The 16,564-nt window shown below is 37.5% G+C and overlaps 1 protein-coding gene across 5 annotated transcripts in view; it reads left to right on the forward strand.

Annotated features, from left to right (window-relative positions):
• The window catches only part of RAD51B (RAD51 paralog B), a 451,378-nt gene that overhangs the window by 44,839 nt on the left and 389,975 nt on the right, over positions 1-16,564 (forward strand). For 4 of the 5 annotated variants that reach the window (XR_003398462.1, XR_003398463.1, XM_026848994.1 and 1 more), the window contains exons 2-6: positions 1,574-1,667; positions 2,483-2,596; positions 4,639-4,755; positions 11,361-11,497; positions 16,371-16,490. Coding sequence is in view for 3 of the 5 variants with exons in the window: in XM_026848994.1 (XP_026704795.1) it covers positions 1,584-1,667; positions 2,483-2,596; positions 4,639-4,755; positions 11,361-11,497; positions 16,371-16,490 (572 nt within the window). In the remaining 2 variants the exon portion in view is untranslated. Of the gene's footprint in view, positions 1-93; positions 217-1,573; positions 1,668-2,482; positions 2,597-4,638; positions 4,756-11,360; positions 11,498-16,370; positions 16,491-16,564 lie in introns of those variants that run through there. The other variant, XM_026848995.1, reaches the window with a different exon arrangement.

Below are 16,564 nucleotides of genomic sequence, written 5' to 3' on the forward strand. Positions count from 1 at the left end.
CCAGGCTAGGGTTCCGGCGGCGGGCGCAGCCGCGGGTTCCCCGACCGATGGGGTCGGGCGGGCGCCTGAGTCACCTGGGCTGTGTGGCGGGAGGGAGCCCGGTGCGGCCGCAGCGCAGCCGCTGCTCGCCTTCAGGCCACGGCGGCCTAGGTGCATTTTCTCGGTGCAGATGAAGTGATAATGTCAGGCTCTCCGGCAGCACCCGTGTCACCTGGTGTGAGTCCGTGCCGGTAGACGTGTTTTCCCCCTCACGGGTGTGTAGTCTGTGTGATAAATGGTTACTAATGCAGCTGGTAGCTCGGAGAGCACTCCCGAAGCTTCAGACGTTCTGTTTTCCTCTGGTCCAAGGAGAATTTTGTCGACGGGGCAATACGGCTTCCATCTTGTGAAGATCTGGAGGCCTGTGCATCTGCAAAAGTTCAGCTATTTCACATTATTTAAAAGCCTTCTCATTTTGCCTAAACTTATGGCTAAATAAATAACACAAATACTGACTAAATAATATGTGTGGAAATAGCGATGTGCTCAAACAGACACGTAGCTTAGGAAAACGTCTATGCTTCGGGTTGTACTGAGCTGAGTACTATCCTGTGAAGCTTTGTTCAGTAGAATGGAACGGTAAAAAAAAAAAAATAAAAGGGACAAATGCAAATAGCTGAGGGCTAAGAATGGGAGGTTTGTAATGGCAGCATAATCTTACCTGCTGTGTAAATAGTTTTAAGGCTTATCTGAAAATCAGATACTCTTTATGCAGGAATCTCAATAAATATGATTTGCTCAGGTGATTGAATATACCACAGTTGCTGCCTTGGCATTTCTGTTCACAAAACTGGTATTTTTGTTCACTTCTAGAATAAATTAATATTTACATTGGCCTTTTTATCTGCTTTTAGCTTTGGCCTCTGGTTTCACACAGCTGGCTAAATTAAATAACTTTTTATTGTTTGTTCCATATGTTGTTAACCCAGAACGTTATGCAATGGGTTTGACTAGCTGGACCATCTTGAGTCTTACATGCTAAAGTATGTTTCCAGCCCTTCAGTCTTTCTGTTGTGTCCTTTCTGGATACTTCCTGTTCTTTCAACATCTGTCATGAATCCTGGGTCACCGGAACTGAGCATTGTGTTCTAGCAGTATAATGTTTGGGGTTAAATACTTACTTTGATTACTATTTGTGTTTAGGCATCCAAAGATAATCTTTTTTCATTCCAGTGCAATATAGCATGAGGAGTTCTTGTTCGGTTCACCACTGAGTAATTGCCAGCTTTCTTATGTCCCAGAAACAGATATCTGTCTTATAAACTGTCTTATAAACATGGCTTTTCTGTTCTTAACTGGCATGATTTCATACATGTCAAATATGAGATATAATTTAACATAACTGCTTTCAGAGTAGTAATATAATTTAATGTTGCATAGACTTACGTGGGAAGTCTATTTAACATTAGATTTTATATATATATGTGCACACGTGCGCACATTTTCCTTTTCTTTAGCAAGGAGTGATTATAATTGTCTGCATAGTCATATTCCAAGCATCTTTCAAATTTTTAAAATTTTTTTTTCACTGTAGATTGGAGATCATGGCTGCTAAGAAACTAAGAAGAGCGAGGTTGTCTGAAGAGCTGTGTGAAAGGCTGAGTCGGTATCAGATAACTACGTGTCAGGTGAAAGGGTTATTTTATGTTCGTGGGGGGTAGATTGTTGGGGTTGGTGTGTTGTGGGGGTTTTTCTCTGTGTGTGGGTGTTGTGTTTTAATGCATACGCTGTTTACTTTTTTGTGGTTTAATTTACAGAGAGCTTTCTATGAAGTAGGGGGCATTTCAGACTCCATCTGGCCTGCTACATTGTAAAAGTGTAGCTTTAAAACAGTAGATGCATAACTACCTTCATTACTAAAGAACCTGAATATGCTTTATTTTAGCTGAGGTGTGTAGCTACTACGTGTATGGAGTAAGACATCCGTTTGTGAACACTTCACAAAAACACATGTATATTACATAATCTAGCGTGTGAATGTGCTCGGATGTTACACTGTCAGTTATGGGTTGTTTCAGCAGTACGTTCTGAAGTTGTTCTTAAGAAGGCTCCACTAAAGAGAGTCAAGAGACCCCATATATTTCAGTAGTATGTATCATAAATATAGGATCTAGCCCTAGGACTGCAGTCTAGAAGACATGATGTATTTTGAATGTTTTTTGGGTAGATGTGAGACTTTTGTGGTCAAAAAGGTGTTATCTTGTTGCAGTTCCATTGCACAGTTCTTGCATCTTTGGTCCTTTGAGCTCAGGTGTCCTTTAAAATATAATTTCTTCTAATATACTGGTCTTGGAGAAAGGTAGGAGAAGTATACCATAATAGCGTATAACATGACACAGTTGGTAAACCGGTGGAATGTATACTAGTTGTGTATAAATTGCATCAGTTTAGTCCCATCTTGGTTTCTAGGTTGCGCTCTCTGAGCTGTTCTATCATCTTTCAGGACTTTTTATGTCTTTCCCTCTTGGAGCTAATGAAAGTGACAGGACAGAGCTACTATGATGTGCAGAAGCTTCTTTGTAAAGTCAGCCGAGCTTGTGCTCCCAAAATGCAGACAGTAAGTATGCTTGTCTTGATTCTGGTTTTGATACAGTGTCTGGGAAAATGCTTAACAGTGTCACTCATCTTTTTACCTGGGAGGTTTGTGACGTCTCAGTCTGATTGCACAGTGAAAGAATACTTTTATTTTTCATTTTAGATCTCTGAGGCACTTCAGTTTGACGCAGTGACTTTTATTAAGCATAATAGCCTCAAGAGATTGTTCAGGCTTGCAGAATCTGTTCTGACTGCAGTAGGAAAATATGGGACTCTCTTGCAATCCAGTATATAAAAATTCCTTCCAGTTTGGACCCTGCAACTTAAAAAAAAAAAAAAAGCAAAGAAGAATAATTTCAGTATAAATTGGTCTTAGACGTAAAATTGGTGCCAAGAAGTGAAGTGATCCTGAGAATAACTTCTTGAGGATTTTTTCCATCCATAACAATGAGCTGTAATGTGGTTTAGACTACAGGCAGCCTAACTGGGAAGAGTGCAAGAAGGAAACAGATGTTAGTTGTAATGCAGTGGTTGGATTTTGTTTTCTTTTTTGAATTCAGGTGAAAAAGTATAAAAAATTATGCCTTTTTCAAACAGAGAGGACACAGGCAGTTCTGACCTGTGTCAATACAGCCTGCTTTTTTTCCTGGAAAAAAAAAAAAAAAGCCATGTCAAAGTTTATTATGTGTAATTGGCATAGTAATTGCAGCAGTAATTATGAAACTTTAAATTCACAAATATACTGCATTAATGTTAGTGATATGCACAATTAATACGACTTCTACTGAAGGAATTAAAAGCTAGCTAATTACTAGTTTTCCATCAGTAACTGTTAATAATAAATAAATTGAAGACAGGTGAAAATTTTACATAGAGTTCTAGTATTTTCTTTTGCCTGTCATCCCCACATCGCTATTCACTCAAATTTCTTTGCTGGGAAGCTTGATAGGTACTGAAGTTTGTCAGACAGCAGTTGTCAAGGACTGTTAATACAGAGCCAGCTGATAGATGACCAGCTAATGTAAGTGCACGTAATACAGAGCTGTACTTCCAGAAACAGAGAATGTGAGTTATTTTTAAGTGATGTGGATTGAATCTCTGCAAACACGGGATTTCAGATGGTCTTCAGGTCAGTGATTGATGTAGCATCATGACTGATACAGCAAGAAGGTTTGACAATATCTTTGAGTAAAAAGCCAAATTAATTAGATAATAGGAGTTATAAATAAGGGGAAAATACTGTCCAGATAAAACATTGGAAGCACTAGCAACAAAACTTCAGAGTATGCCAAGATATACAGTAAAACTCTAATTTCTGGAAAACTTGCCTCACAGTATGAAGTAGAGTGAAGCCTACAGGACTCATCAGAGAGGAAGTTAGTTAAGGGGTAACTTGATCGCATTATATGCTGAGTAGAGAAAATTATACTAGAAGTCTCTAGACTCTAGCTGAACAAAAAGCTGAACAAGATCCAGTGGCTGGAAGACAAATTAAAAAAGAAGTCCCTGAAATAGGAAGTAATAAGCAAATATTTAGAAACTAACATGAGTTACATTGGGAAAAGTTGTGTAAGGATGTGGTAATTTTTTATTTACTTGGACTCCTGATTTAACAACTGAATAATTATACAGTCCCATTCAACCCTAGTTTTGTGGGTTAAATAAAGAAATCACTGGATTCTTGGTTTCATGTGAGTGTTCTGCATTGGTCACTAATCATATACGTAGTGTTTACTTACTTAAAAGTTGGAGTTTCACAGGTTGAAAGCAAGCCTTGTTGAATAGGAGCAGAGAAAACCTTTGACATGTCATGATTATGTTGTGGTGAGGGAGAAACAGCAAACTTAAATTTACTCTATGAGCTATAAGTAGTATATAAATGCACAGAAGCACCCCAAGAGAGGACTATAGCTGAAGATAGGAATAGTTTGCTCATTGGTAAATGTTAAGTCATTCCAGGCTGATGAAAGCAAATGTGAGAAGTTTGCTATTTCATTAAACAAACAAAAAAAGCATTTTCTGATTTGTGTGTTTTCTTTTGCTTTTTTTTCCTTCCTATTGTAGGCTTATGAAATGAAACTGAGGAAGTCTGTCAATCCCTCTTCAGCCTTTTTATCTACCACACTGCATAGTTTGGATAAAGTCTTGCATGGTGGAGTGCCTTGTGGATCCCTCACAGAGGTAACTTATTTAATGTTTTACTGCAGTTGCACATCACAGAAGTCAAAACTCAAAGGCAGGTTGGACTGTCTTGTGTCAGGTGCTTTAAACGTAAAATCCACAAAAATTTTGTATGAGAAGTGATTTTTTTTTTTTTAATTGTTGGAGGCTGCACTTTGTGGGTTTTGTTTTGTTTTTCTCCAGTATGTCAGGTAAGTAAGAAAACGAAGGAATTAAAAAAATTTGGTGACCCTATATTCCTTTAAAAAAGTGAAAAATTTCCCAGGAAATCTGAGAATTGTTGGCTGGATTTTACAGTGGGAAAGTTGCAGCTTAGTTCTGTGGTTAAAGCGCAAGGTGGTCTGTCAGGATTCTGTCCTCTTAATACTGACTCACTTTAAGTCATTAGTTTTTATGAAGGTACAATAGGCAATTAGGAAAAAAGTGTGAAGCACATAGGCATGAGAATGACTTTACAGAGCTTTTATATATAAATGTAACTAATTTATGCAATAAATATGTAATGCATTATTTTTAAAAAGACTGTAATTAAGGCCTGTATTATATGCGTATGCATTGCAACACAGCTGATTGCGTATCTGTCTATATCACTTTCTGGACTTTGGATGCAGTGCTACTTTATTGCTTAGAATTTTCTTTCAAGAAAAGGAAGCACTTCACCTTCTAGTACTTGGATTTCTTTATTGCCTTGCAGAAAGTGAATAATAACTTCCACAGTTTCAATACTCTGGAAAGAGGATTTGTGTAGATGCTCATAGGAGTCATTGAGTATTATAAAAATACAAAGATGCAATCTCTGGTTTAGGAATTTGCTGAGGTACAGTTGGAGATGGAGAAATATATATGTTGGAGGGTATATCAATATATGTGTGCCCTGTTCTTATGTTATTCCCCTAGCCATCTGTTGTAGGCCCTTGGTAGAGATAGAATGCAGAACTAGAGGGACACTGGCTTTATGCATTGTGGCCATACTGGCCTTCTTAAAGTAAAGTTCTGAACTTGGCTGTGTGCTTGAAATAAGTGGAAAAATATATATTGTGTTCCTCATGCTCTGAATTTAGACAGGTTGAAACCATTTTTTTCCTTGAACACTTTAACAGTCCTTACCAAGTGCTTTTATTTGTTTACTTTGGCAAATTGCCAAAGTGGACGAGTAGAAGAGAAGTTATGAAAATCTTACTATGAGGAAAATATATTTTTTCCACACCCTACAATCAAACTAGATTGACTTTTGATCTCAGAAATGACTTACGAAATCCAGTAGTGACTTAAAACATGTTAGTGTTTAAGCAACACTGAGTTTTGTTGACTATAACAGTTTCTGTTCTAGTAAACTCTTAGGTACTGAGGGGATATTACTTTTTAAAGCTTCTGAATATTTCTTTCTGTATATACACCATTCAGGTCTTTATAAAAATGTTCAAGAACACATCCACAAACTTAATGTGATATATCAGAATTATTATTTTTTCATATTTAGGCCTAGCTTTGTTACCAATTTACGATAAGAAAATCTGATTGGTAGAACTTAATCTTTAGGCGAATACTGCAAGTCTTTAAATTCTGGGAGAAAAGACTTGCTCAATTCTTGTTCTTTGAAGAGCTGTTCTTAGAAGTACTAGTGGGACATTCAGGGTCCAGAGATTGTAACTATGCTGCTGTTGAGGATAGTACCTTCAGCAGGAGATGAGTTTTTGCTTCCTAAAAATATTTTTCAGAAAAGCAGTGGCCACACTGGGTGTAGCTTGACTCCTTTTCTTTTGGATTATTGTTCATGCAGTCAGCTGATGGAATAGCACAGCCTCCTGTGTTTGAAAAGAAACAATGCTCACTTGTGGCTAGGATCTGGCTTTCCAGGATTTCTTTCTGGTCCGCTAACTTTTACTCAGTGGAGGCAGAGAATGGCTGTTCACATGCTTACACTTCTGAATTGTGCTTCTTTAGCTGAAATGTAGAGCCACTGCTGCACAGGTAGGAGAAGGAAGTAGAAAAGAGATCGATCTTTCCTGTGATATGACTTGTCCTTTAGCCTGTGGTTGGCTCTTGAGTGGTGCCCAAATCAAGGATGTCATTCTTCTGTAGGTCAACCCAGATAACCCTGTCTGTTTTGCCCTCCTTCCTGTGGCTTAGCAATTTTGAGTAAAAGATGGCCATGTAAAAGTTTGCATTAAAGGATCCTGGAATACTTTTTTCCTAATTAAAAAAATAAGTGGATGTGATCTTTTGGGTTGGAAGAGCCACGCAATTAATTTACAAGGCTGCTGCTAACAAGATCATGAATATTTGTCTTTTTTCTTAATCCTAAGTGTAGCCATCATTCATTTGTCAGTGCAGTCTATCTGATATGTTCTTGCCTAAAGGCCCAGTAGAATGGCTCTGCTGGAGCACTGATGGTCTTTAAGCTTACTGAGTACCATGTTCTTGGCATTGCTCCAGAGGGAGATCTGGGAAAAGCAGAGGTTGATATGTTGGGTGTTCTACTGGAGTTTAGCTAACTTTTGACTTCTAAAGTCTTTTTTCTTTGATGCGTTTTTTTTTTGATTTTTTTTTTAATTTGAAAGTAAGTTCTGTAAGCAGTTGATCTCAAAACATGGATGTCGGATATCTTTTTTCAGAGATGGTATAAAATAATGCTCTTCAGAAAGTAAATACAAATGCTTAATTTTCCAGAGCTATGTATTTTGTAATACTTCTGAGCTTGGTTGATTGTCACAATACTAAATTCTTAATTTTGTTTTCTAGTGTTTCCTTAAAACATTTATTTCTTTAGATATGAGAAAATCTGAAACTGTTGCTAAACTCTATTTTAAGAATGATCATACTCCATGTGTATCTATATGTAAAGGTATTTGAGGAAATGAATATATTCAAAGATAGGCTGAACTTTCATCTGACTATAAAGGAAAAGCACTGTGCAAGGAAGGGTGATGCACTTTAAGTTTTCTTCTGAAAGAACTTTCGAATATTAAGTTTTTTGTATTCTGTCATATTTTGGTTAAAAATAGAGAAACCTGGCTAATACAGTTATCTTCAATAGGTGGTCTCACTGTGTGACTTGAGATATTGAAGTCTGTACAAGACATCTAGTGGATGAGACCAGAACTGTGAGCACTGTGTCCTTCCACCGGTAGCTTGGTCTTGTCGCTGTGGCATGAGGGTGCAACCAATACTGCTGCATAATAACTATTTAATCAGAAATATTATAGAGAGAACTAAGTGGACTCCAGAAATTAGATGACTAATTTAAGAGATCAGAGGTGTTTGGAAAAAAAAAAAAAAAGTGTTGTGGTTTTTATTTGCCTTTCAGGTACAAAATATGGAGAGCACTTTAGGGCATGTATTGGGGGTTTCTCAGCAAACATAAAGGCAGAGAACAATTAAGTATGCAGAAACAGCTTCTCATTCAAACCCTGGTTCTGGAGATTTTTAAAAGCGTTTTTGGAAGAGTCATGAAATCTGAAGTAGATTCAAAGGTTGGCAGCACTGCAAGTGTTCTTCAGCATGACTGTTAGATGAAATTTTAGTAGCAAGCTGTCAAGTGTCTGCTGCTGCTGCTTTGGTGCTGTATTGCAGCTTGTGAACATTTTCAGGTGATGTTCTTTTTGAATTCAAGTGATTTTGAAACTTAATAATTTTAATTTGCTCTTTTGCAATTTCCTGGAGTATAGCTGACCAGCAGGTTGCCCTTTTGTGTTTTTGTGATTAGGCAGATATTCAAAGTCTGAGAGAAGTACTCTTCAAAAGTATGTTGTGTGCAGCATTAACTTCCTGAGTGGTGTGGCTAAATCGTTGTCTTCCTGTTACTTTACCCAGCAGTGAGGGTGGTTGGAAACTTGGAATTTGAGTACATGAACCACAGGGTTAAGACTTGTGGTGGTATCTTCTACAGCTGCTTGCTTTTTGAGTGCCAGAGGGATTTGATTTCTGTTGCGCTGTCTCAGACCATTTTTTTCCCAAACCACTATTAGGTTTTAAGTTGGAAATTAAATCACAGCTGAAATTCTGTGGTCAGATGTCAGAGCTTTTGGCCAACTCCTCTGAGAAAGAATTAAAGTAATGACTTTGTGAATATTGAAGAGTTTAATCCCCTGGTAGCTGAGGAAGAATTAGTTCCTTGTGACTTCATCCAAACTCTACAGATGTGCCAGAGAAAATAATATATAGCTTATTGAAAAATAAAAGTATATTTTATTAGGCAGAGATAAATTAAAAGCTGTGGTGGTTTTCACATTTCTATCTGGGTGGACTTGATATTTTTTTTTGAGCAAATTTAGAGTAAAAAACTAAGCAAACAAACTTTTTGCAGACACTTCATTTAAATTACATTCGTGGAATTTTAGGTTGTTTTTTTTAACTGTAACTGTATTGTTCAAAACACTGGCAGAACCAGTGGTAGCTACAATAAAATATAGCTCTTTAAAATTGTTCACTGTGGATTATTTAAAATCCCATTTTAACGCCCTCGAGAGGAATGCTGATAAAAGATGAAGTATGGTTGTCTTTGGGAATAGAAATTCTGTCCTGCTCCACTGGCTTGCTTCCTTGTACTAACTTGTACTGCAAGATTCACTGTCTTTCTCTGATCCGATGCTCATATCTTCAGACATTTTTACAGCATCTCTGCCGAATTAGCTCCTGCATCAGCCACTGAAATAAATGTTGATTCCAGTGCACCTCCCAGGCAAGGCTAAACTACAAATGTTTTTATGAGGTCTCCTCACAGTTGTCCAAACATTTTAATTTAACAACTGGTTTGATGCCCTCCCCTCACTCGTTTCAAGTCAGCTTTTTAACTAGAAACAGCTGATGAGGTTCCTTGGCTATCACAGTCTAAGGAATATGTATTGCCTCTGAAATTTTTTATATATGCTTTGGGTTCATATTAAAATGTGGCAGCTATTGTTGATACAATTTTTTGTAATTTAAGTACACTGGATGTAGGACAGATAATTGCATAAATATGACTGATTCTTGATCCATAATTCACAAAATGCAGTGTGTGCTTCTAAACAAAAATCATCTAATGCTTCTTGTGCATTAAAGCTTCAAGTAGATTGACTGGTATGGTTTGGTTTTCAGGCCTTGTTTATAGACAGAAGTGATTAAAGGGATTTTAACTAACGTGACAGTAGCTAATGTGTAACTGTAGCTAATGCAGTCTCTCAGTGATTCCTTGTAAATTTTCTGTACTTGAAGTCATGCTGCTGCTGCTTAAAATGAAACCATAGCAATACTGTAGTATCTTGTGGTGAAAGCGTGTTTGTACTTAGTGTTGTGCGTTCAGGCTCAAAAATTACTTTGATTTTGAGTGTCTGTCTGTTGTAAGGCTTCATTTTTAATTTTAAGCAACAGCTCTATATTTAAGCCTTTCTTTTGGCAGTACTAGGTGTTTTGAGGAGATATGCTTCATTTTGCAGTTTAACTTCCCTGGAGAGGCTTACTTTTATCTTGCATTATTATTTAGGCTCAACTAGCATCAGAATGAACTCACCACTCTGTGTTTTTAGTGTCTAAAGTCAGTTCAACTTTGTATTTGCTGTTTTTCAGCCTCTTTGTATTTAAGATGCCATCATCTCCCTTCCCAGAAGCAGTGATAATGTGATGTTGTATTTAAAGACCTAGTGTAGTATTAATGAACATACAATTATCTGAACACAGAGCCCAGCATTCATTTACAATCTCTGCAAGATCTGCAGCAGATAAAGAACAGCATATTGCCATCCCTAGTAGAAGAATCTTGTGCTCAAACTGGGGATCTCATCAAACAGTGTATTCTTTTGATCCTTGTGGTTTTTCTCTTGGAACCATTTTACACAAGTAGAGTGTGCTCCTTTCGAATACTGCTTAACTGCAGTAGGCTTTCAGTAAGGGCAGGTGAAAGCTTAAAATTGGCAAACTAGTCTGGATCCTGAAATGGTCTTCATGTTGAAATATGGTAATAGGGAGTTACCACCAATGACAAAACACATGCTGCATAGCAGAGTGTAGTCTCTGGGGCAGATAAAATCTGTCTTATGTATTTATGTGGTTCATATTGAACGTTAAGTTCAGTCTTTACAGGATATAAGTGATTCTCCTCGTGATTTCCAAGGGAGACCTGATTGTAACCAAGGTAATGATGATTCCTAAGCAGTCATTTACATCTGTGAACTCGTTAGCTCTGGACTTTGTTTTCAGCAATAAAGGCCATTGATATGTGAATGTCAACAGTGAATCTTCTAATTCTGCTCTATTTTAGAAGGTAGCACAGAGGAGAGAGAAGACAGCTAGGTGTGGCTCTAGGGAAGATCTTGTAAGAGAGGGGGGAGAGTAGGAGACCTCAGATATGAGAGGTAATAAAGGATGTCAGATAAAGTACCAGCATAATGCTGTGTCTGAAGAAGTGTGTGTTCTTCAGTGGATGAGGTTGACTGCAAGGCAGAGATCCAAGAGTAACTGCAAGTTTCTCTTTGTGGGCTGCATTCTATTTTTTTTATGGCTGTCTCCTCCATTGGTAATTGGAAGAGCAGCTTTGAGTTCTGGCTGATGGGTCTTAGTTAAAAGTAGAATTAGGGTCAACTGAATGTGATAACCCTTGTTTATGTTACTAATCTTTTTTATTCCAGATAACTAGCCCACCAGGTTGTGGCAAAACTCAATTTTGTATTATGGTGAGTGTTCTGGCTACACTGCCCGTAAGCATGGGAGGACTAGATGGGGCTGTTATATACATTGACACAGAGTCTGCATTCAGTGCTGAAAGGTAAGATTTAAAATTCTAGAGTACACACTTGCAACTTCTTTAGCGCCTTTTATCTTGGAGCCTTCAATTATTTTCTGAGAAAAGTATTTATAAAGTAAATACCTATGGTAGTTTTTAAGCATTTATGTGATGTATGTAGTTATTTCATAGATTATGAAATTAATTTAATAGAATGGTTTGCTCACCTTCCTAACTTGTGTGATTTTGCAGATTCCAACTGTGCTATGACAAGGTGGATGGCACACTCTCTAATTTGTAAATGGTCTTAACAGTCCTCTACCTGAGATCTTTCTTTGCAGTTTAGTCTGTGTAGTTAACAGGAAGATTTTGAGGATGTAAAAGGCCCAGCATTTTGAGTACAAAGGAAGCGGAGGTTCTTCTGTGAACAGTAGGACACAGAAGTAGTTTTCATTGAGATTTCTGTCCTATTTCTGCTGTGTGGCCCCTTGCCTTTCTTTGGCACTTCTGATTTCCATCTGCAGTAACCTCACATCTCTCCTATGTCCTTAGTGGCCATGCAGTACTACATTCCCTTACCTCTGTAACATCTCTGCTTTTATTATCTCCTGCTACGCCCATGTGACCCTAACTGCTCAGCTGTGCACTTATGGTACCCTCTAAGGGCTGAATGGACAGGAGACGCAGAGGAGACGTGTATGCACTTGTTGGTTTCCAGTCTTTCCACGTTGACTGACTGATTATCTGTTGAAATAATTCTGCAGTATTTAGTTAAAGGTAGCTCTAATTTACTTTACTTAGATAAACTATGAGGATTTTATGGTTTTTGAGATGTCTGTTTCTTTGTCACTGTTTGGAATTAGTGTATTCAGAAGTTATTAAGGGTCTGGGGAAGGACAAGTACAGTAGTCTCATCCTTGTCTGTGTAGAAAAGTGGGCAGAAAAAGGTTAATTGAAATAATTTATATATTTCAAATGACTTAGTAGTTATATCCGTGGCCTGAATTGGGAGTATCCAAAGCAAATGTATTTGTATTATTTGATCATTTGAAGTTAACATCGATGAGAAAGTGGGGTTTCTGACACTGTTTTTGTCAAGTTAATTTCACAGAAGTTTAAATAACTTTAAACTGGAAGTGTAATATATCAAAGAAAAGAGCTTCAAGTAATGGCTCTGCGAAGTATGGTGCTTGCTTCTTATATACCATTTAATTTTTATTTCAGGTCCTTGAAATGCAGATAGTAAAAAAAAAAAAGGTAGGACTTAACGGGTGAATTAAGACTTGTTGCTTAGAAGCAAATGCTAGAGAAAAAAGGTGAATGTGAAAATGAAACTGCTGAAAATAGAGTAGGATGTCGAGAGGAAATGCAGTAAAAATAAGATTATTACTGAGGATGAGAATATTTATGTATTAAATCATATTTAGTATTGCTCAGTTGGAAATGATAGATAAACACAATTTCAGCAAACAAGATGTATTTTATATTTTCTGTGTTGCGTCTTCTAAGGAACAGCACCAGTGGAGTGAGGGAGGTGCTTTTCCCCTTCTTCTTGCTACCTGTTAGACTACATCTAGATCCTGTGTCCAGTTTTGGGCTCTCGGTATGAGAAAGACATGACAAACTGCAGGGAGTTCATCAGGGGACTACCAAGATGGTTGGGGACTGGAGTGCTTGCCCTTTGTAGGGAGACTGAGGGCTTGCTCAGTCTAGGGGAGGGAAGGCTTTGGGGGGGATCTAACAGCAGCCTTCTACTACCAGTGGGAAGGCCAACAGGAAGATGGCACAGGGGTGCATGACAAGGAGACAGCAAGCATACACTGAAATCTGTTTCTGTGCTGATATATGGAGAAGTTCTTTCACCATTAAGGACAGTCAGGAATTGGGAAAAGTTGCCCAGAGGGATTATGCTGCCTCTGTTCTTGGAGGCTTCCAAAGTATGACTAGATAAAGCCTGAGGTACCTTGTTCTGACTTCATAGCTGGCACTAACTACCTTAAAGAGGATGTTGGCCTGGAGATCTGAGCTCTCCTAACCTGAATTTTCTTAGGATTACAGAATAATGCATTATTAATAGATGGCAAGTAGAAGAGATATTGGTTTTGTTGTTCTAAACACTTAAGAGGGCAAATACCCATTTGATAGCAACTTATATTAAAGGGGTTAATGGAGACATTGAGCTGGAGCTATTTCTATGTAAACTGTGGAAAGTCTCTACAGGAAGCCTGAAGAGAGTGTTTGTATCCCTGCTGCCTTTTAGGGCTGAGAGTTGTGAAGTTGTAGCTGTCATACTGCTGTAATGCTGTGCTTCTAGAAAGATACTGCATAAAACTGGCTAATTTTATTTCTTTTCTTCAAAGGCACTTCTCTTTTGTCATTCTACATGGCAGGTGTTCAGGGCGGGGAGGTTTTTGCTTCCACAAATTTTCATAGTCTTATTACTTATTCTTGAACGTGACAGTTTAGTTCAACCTAACAGCGAAGCTGAGGAGTGATCAGAATTGAAGCTGGTCTTTTAAGATATGACACTGTTTTCTGTAATTTATATATTTTCTGTTGTGTAAGAGAAAACTATGACAGTGCAGATGGTGTCTGTCATTCAGCTTTGTCGGAACACAGACTCTAGGACAGGTAAATGAAATTCCTGTGGTAAGTCCACAAATTAAAATTGTTGTAATCAGTTTTGTAGCAATTCAGTTGACCTCCAGCCAGCTATAAACTGAAAACATACCAGATTTATTTAGAGAGTCTGATGATAATTTGTTTGGTTTGCTTTTCTCTCTAGCCATACTTAGTGCTTGTGAAAAACATTAGATACAAATTTCTGTGAACCCAAGCTGAGAACAAGTGGATTTTCCACCCTATGACTGCAGAGAACATGTTCTGTGCAGTTTTTAGTCTCATTGTGACAAACAGGATGTAGATCTTAAAGAACTTTGAACCTGTATGGAGCTCTGTGAATAGTACTGCAATCTTGGGAAGATTTTGGTGTGTGATTTTAAGTCAGTCTGTATAATGATCATTGCGTTATGCATGTTCATTAGGAAGTGTACTGAAATCTCATTTCATGAACAGCATTGAATGACAGATCACTGTTGCCCAAATGGTCTGCATGATTAATTATGCAAATGGAAAGACAAATTCTGTACTTGGAAGTTCTGCAGGACAAGTTTAGACGTAGTAAGTAGTGTATCAAATGAATGACATTCAGGCTATTATAGTGAAATTGCATGCTCAGGATAGGTATACTAGCATTCAATCTTACTGTTTCTATTTTTAAACTAAATAAAGCTGATTTAAAGGAATTTTCTCAAATATATTTAACATTTTGTTTCTTGATGGAAGGGGTCCTAAATAAAAAGCATCAAGATAACCAGTAAGTTGTGCCCACAGGTATCATCCACTAGATGCCACTCTTCTCAAGCTATAGGTGGTGGGATATGTCTGCTTAAAATACAAACAATTAAGTATTTTCTGTTATTAAAAAATAAAATCTTCATCGTGGAAAAAATATGAGTTTCTAAGTTAATTTTTTTGATCATTTATTTAAGGACCTAGATAAAATTGCCTTGTATTCAGAGGAGTGGAACTTAGATCCACTGATTTGTGAAGAGTTTGCAGGCTGTCAGCATTTCTAAAACATATACCATTTAGTGTCCTCAATGATTTTTTTGTATAAAATCTCATTTAACTGGAAATGTTGGCTCCTCATCAATAAATTGTTTAGTTTTACATCTGTGCAAGAGGTTTTTTCAAAGCATGGTTTCTGAATATGAAAGTATTTTGACAACAAATAATAAATATCCAACTTCCTCTGATTTCTTTTGGTGTTATCACCAGTTATCTGATACACTTCCTTAGTCTACTCTGATAATAAACAGTGGTATGCTTAACAATTGTAATTCGAGGTTTTGAAGGGTCATGAATTTGCTAATAAGGTAATGGACACCATTTAATCATGGAATCCCTCATTCAGTTCTATCAGTGAAGCAGCCACTTAAAACTGTTCAGTCATTTCATTATATCAAGTCACGCCCGTTGTACCTGTGCTCTCTGAATGGATGAATGTTCAGTTGTAGCTGCCTGGCAGCTGGAGGCTTGGTCACTTTGTGCCACAATGTTGATTTTTTTTTTTTTCCTATGTTCTAAAAAGTGTGTTTTCTTAAGATTTTATAAGCCCTTTGTAAAAATAGGTAAATGGCACAATGGAAATGGATTCAGTAAAAAAATCTCTCAGCCAGATGACCTTGTTCTTGTTTTTAAGGAGAGATTATCTGTGAAAAGATTTTTCCCTTTGGCTGGCATACTCGCTATACGCGTACTGCTTGTATAAGTACTCGTAGGTGAACTGGGCTCTGTTTTTTGCAGTCCTGCTTCCACGTTAGCTGTATGTTGTAATGGACTTTGTTTGTTACCAGCTTGTTAAATTTCTGTGATGACACAAGGTCTACTTCATGATTTCACTGCAAGGTAAAGGTGGAGGGGAAGATGGTTTGAGTTGGAGAGTAACTTTGTTTAAATGAAAATAGTATTTAGATGTAATAATTAAAATAGGAGAGTGCTTGGCCATTGAGTGGAACTTTTTGTACAAAACTCAAGGAACTTTGCATTCAGTAACTATAAACTTTGAGCTTCCTTTTACAGGTGATAGGCCATTCCTTTGCATACAGACACATTATGTCTTTCCCTAGTGCACCGCTGACTTCAGCATCATTGGGAAGAGAACCTAACTGTTCTGACTTCCAGTATTTCAGTCTGACTGCAAAAGTATGCTTTTCCTTTGAAGAAGATTTCCAGTATTATTTGGTATCTGCTTATCATTCAGAGGCTTACTTTGTTTTCTTTGTGAATACTTGATGCCTTATTACTCCATGTTATTCCTTTTGCAGTGTTATGCTTTCTGTTTTTTTGATAGGTTGATTGAGATAGCAGGAAGCAGATTCCCTACTTATTTTGACTCAGATGAAAAGCTGTTCTGCATGACCAGTAGCGTTCACCTGTATCGAGAGCTGACTTGTGGCGCTGTACTGAATAGGTACTCTTTTCCAGAGTTTAAAAAAAACAAAGACCATTTTGACTGGATTATCTGTAACAATATTTGGTTTGTAT

This window comes from Athene cunicularia (assembly GCF_003259725.1).
Source record: "Athene cunicularia isolate RWA chromosome 5 unlocalized genomic scaffold, athCun1 chr5_part1, whole genome shotgun sequence".
Classification (NCBI taxonomy): domain Eukaryota; kingdom Metazoa; phylum Chordata; class Aves; order Strigiformes; family Strigidae; genus Athene; species Athene cunicularia.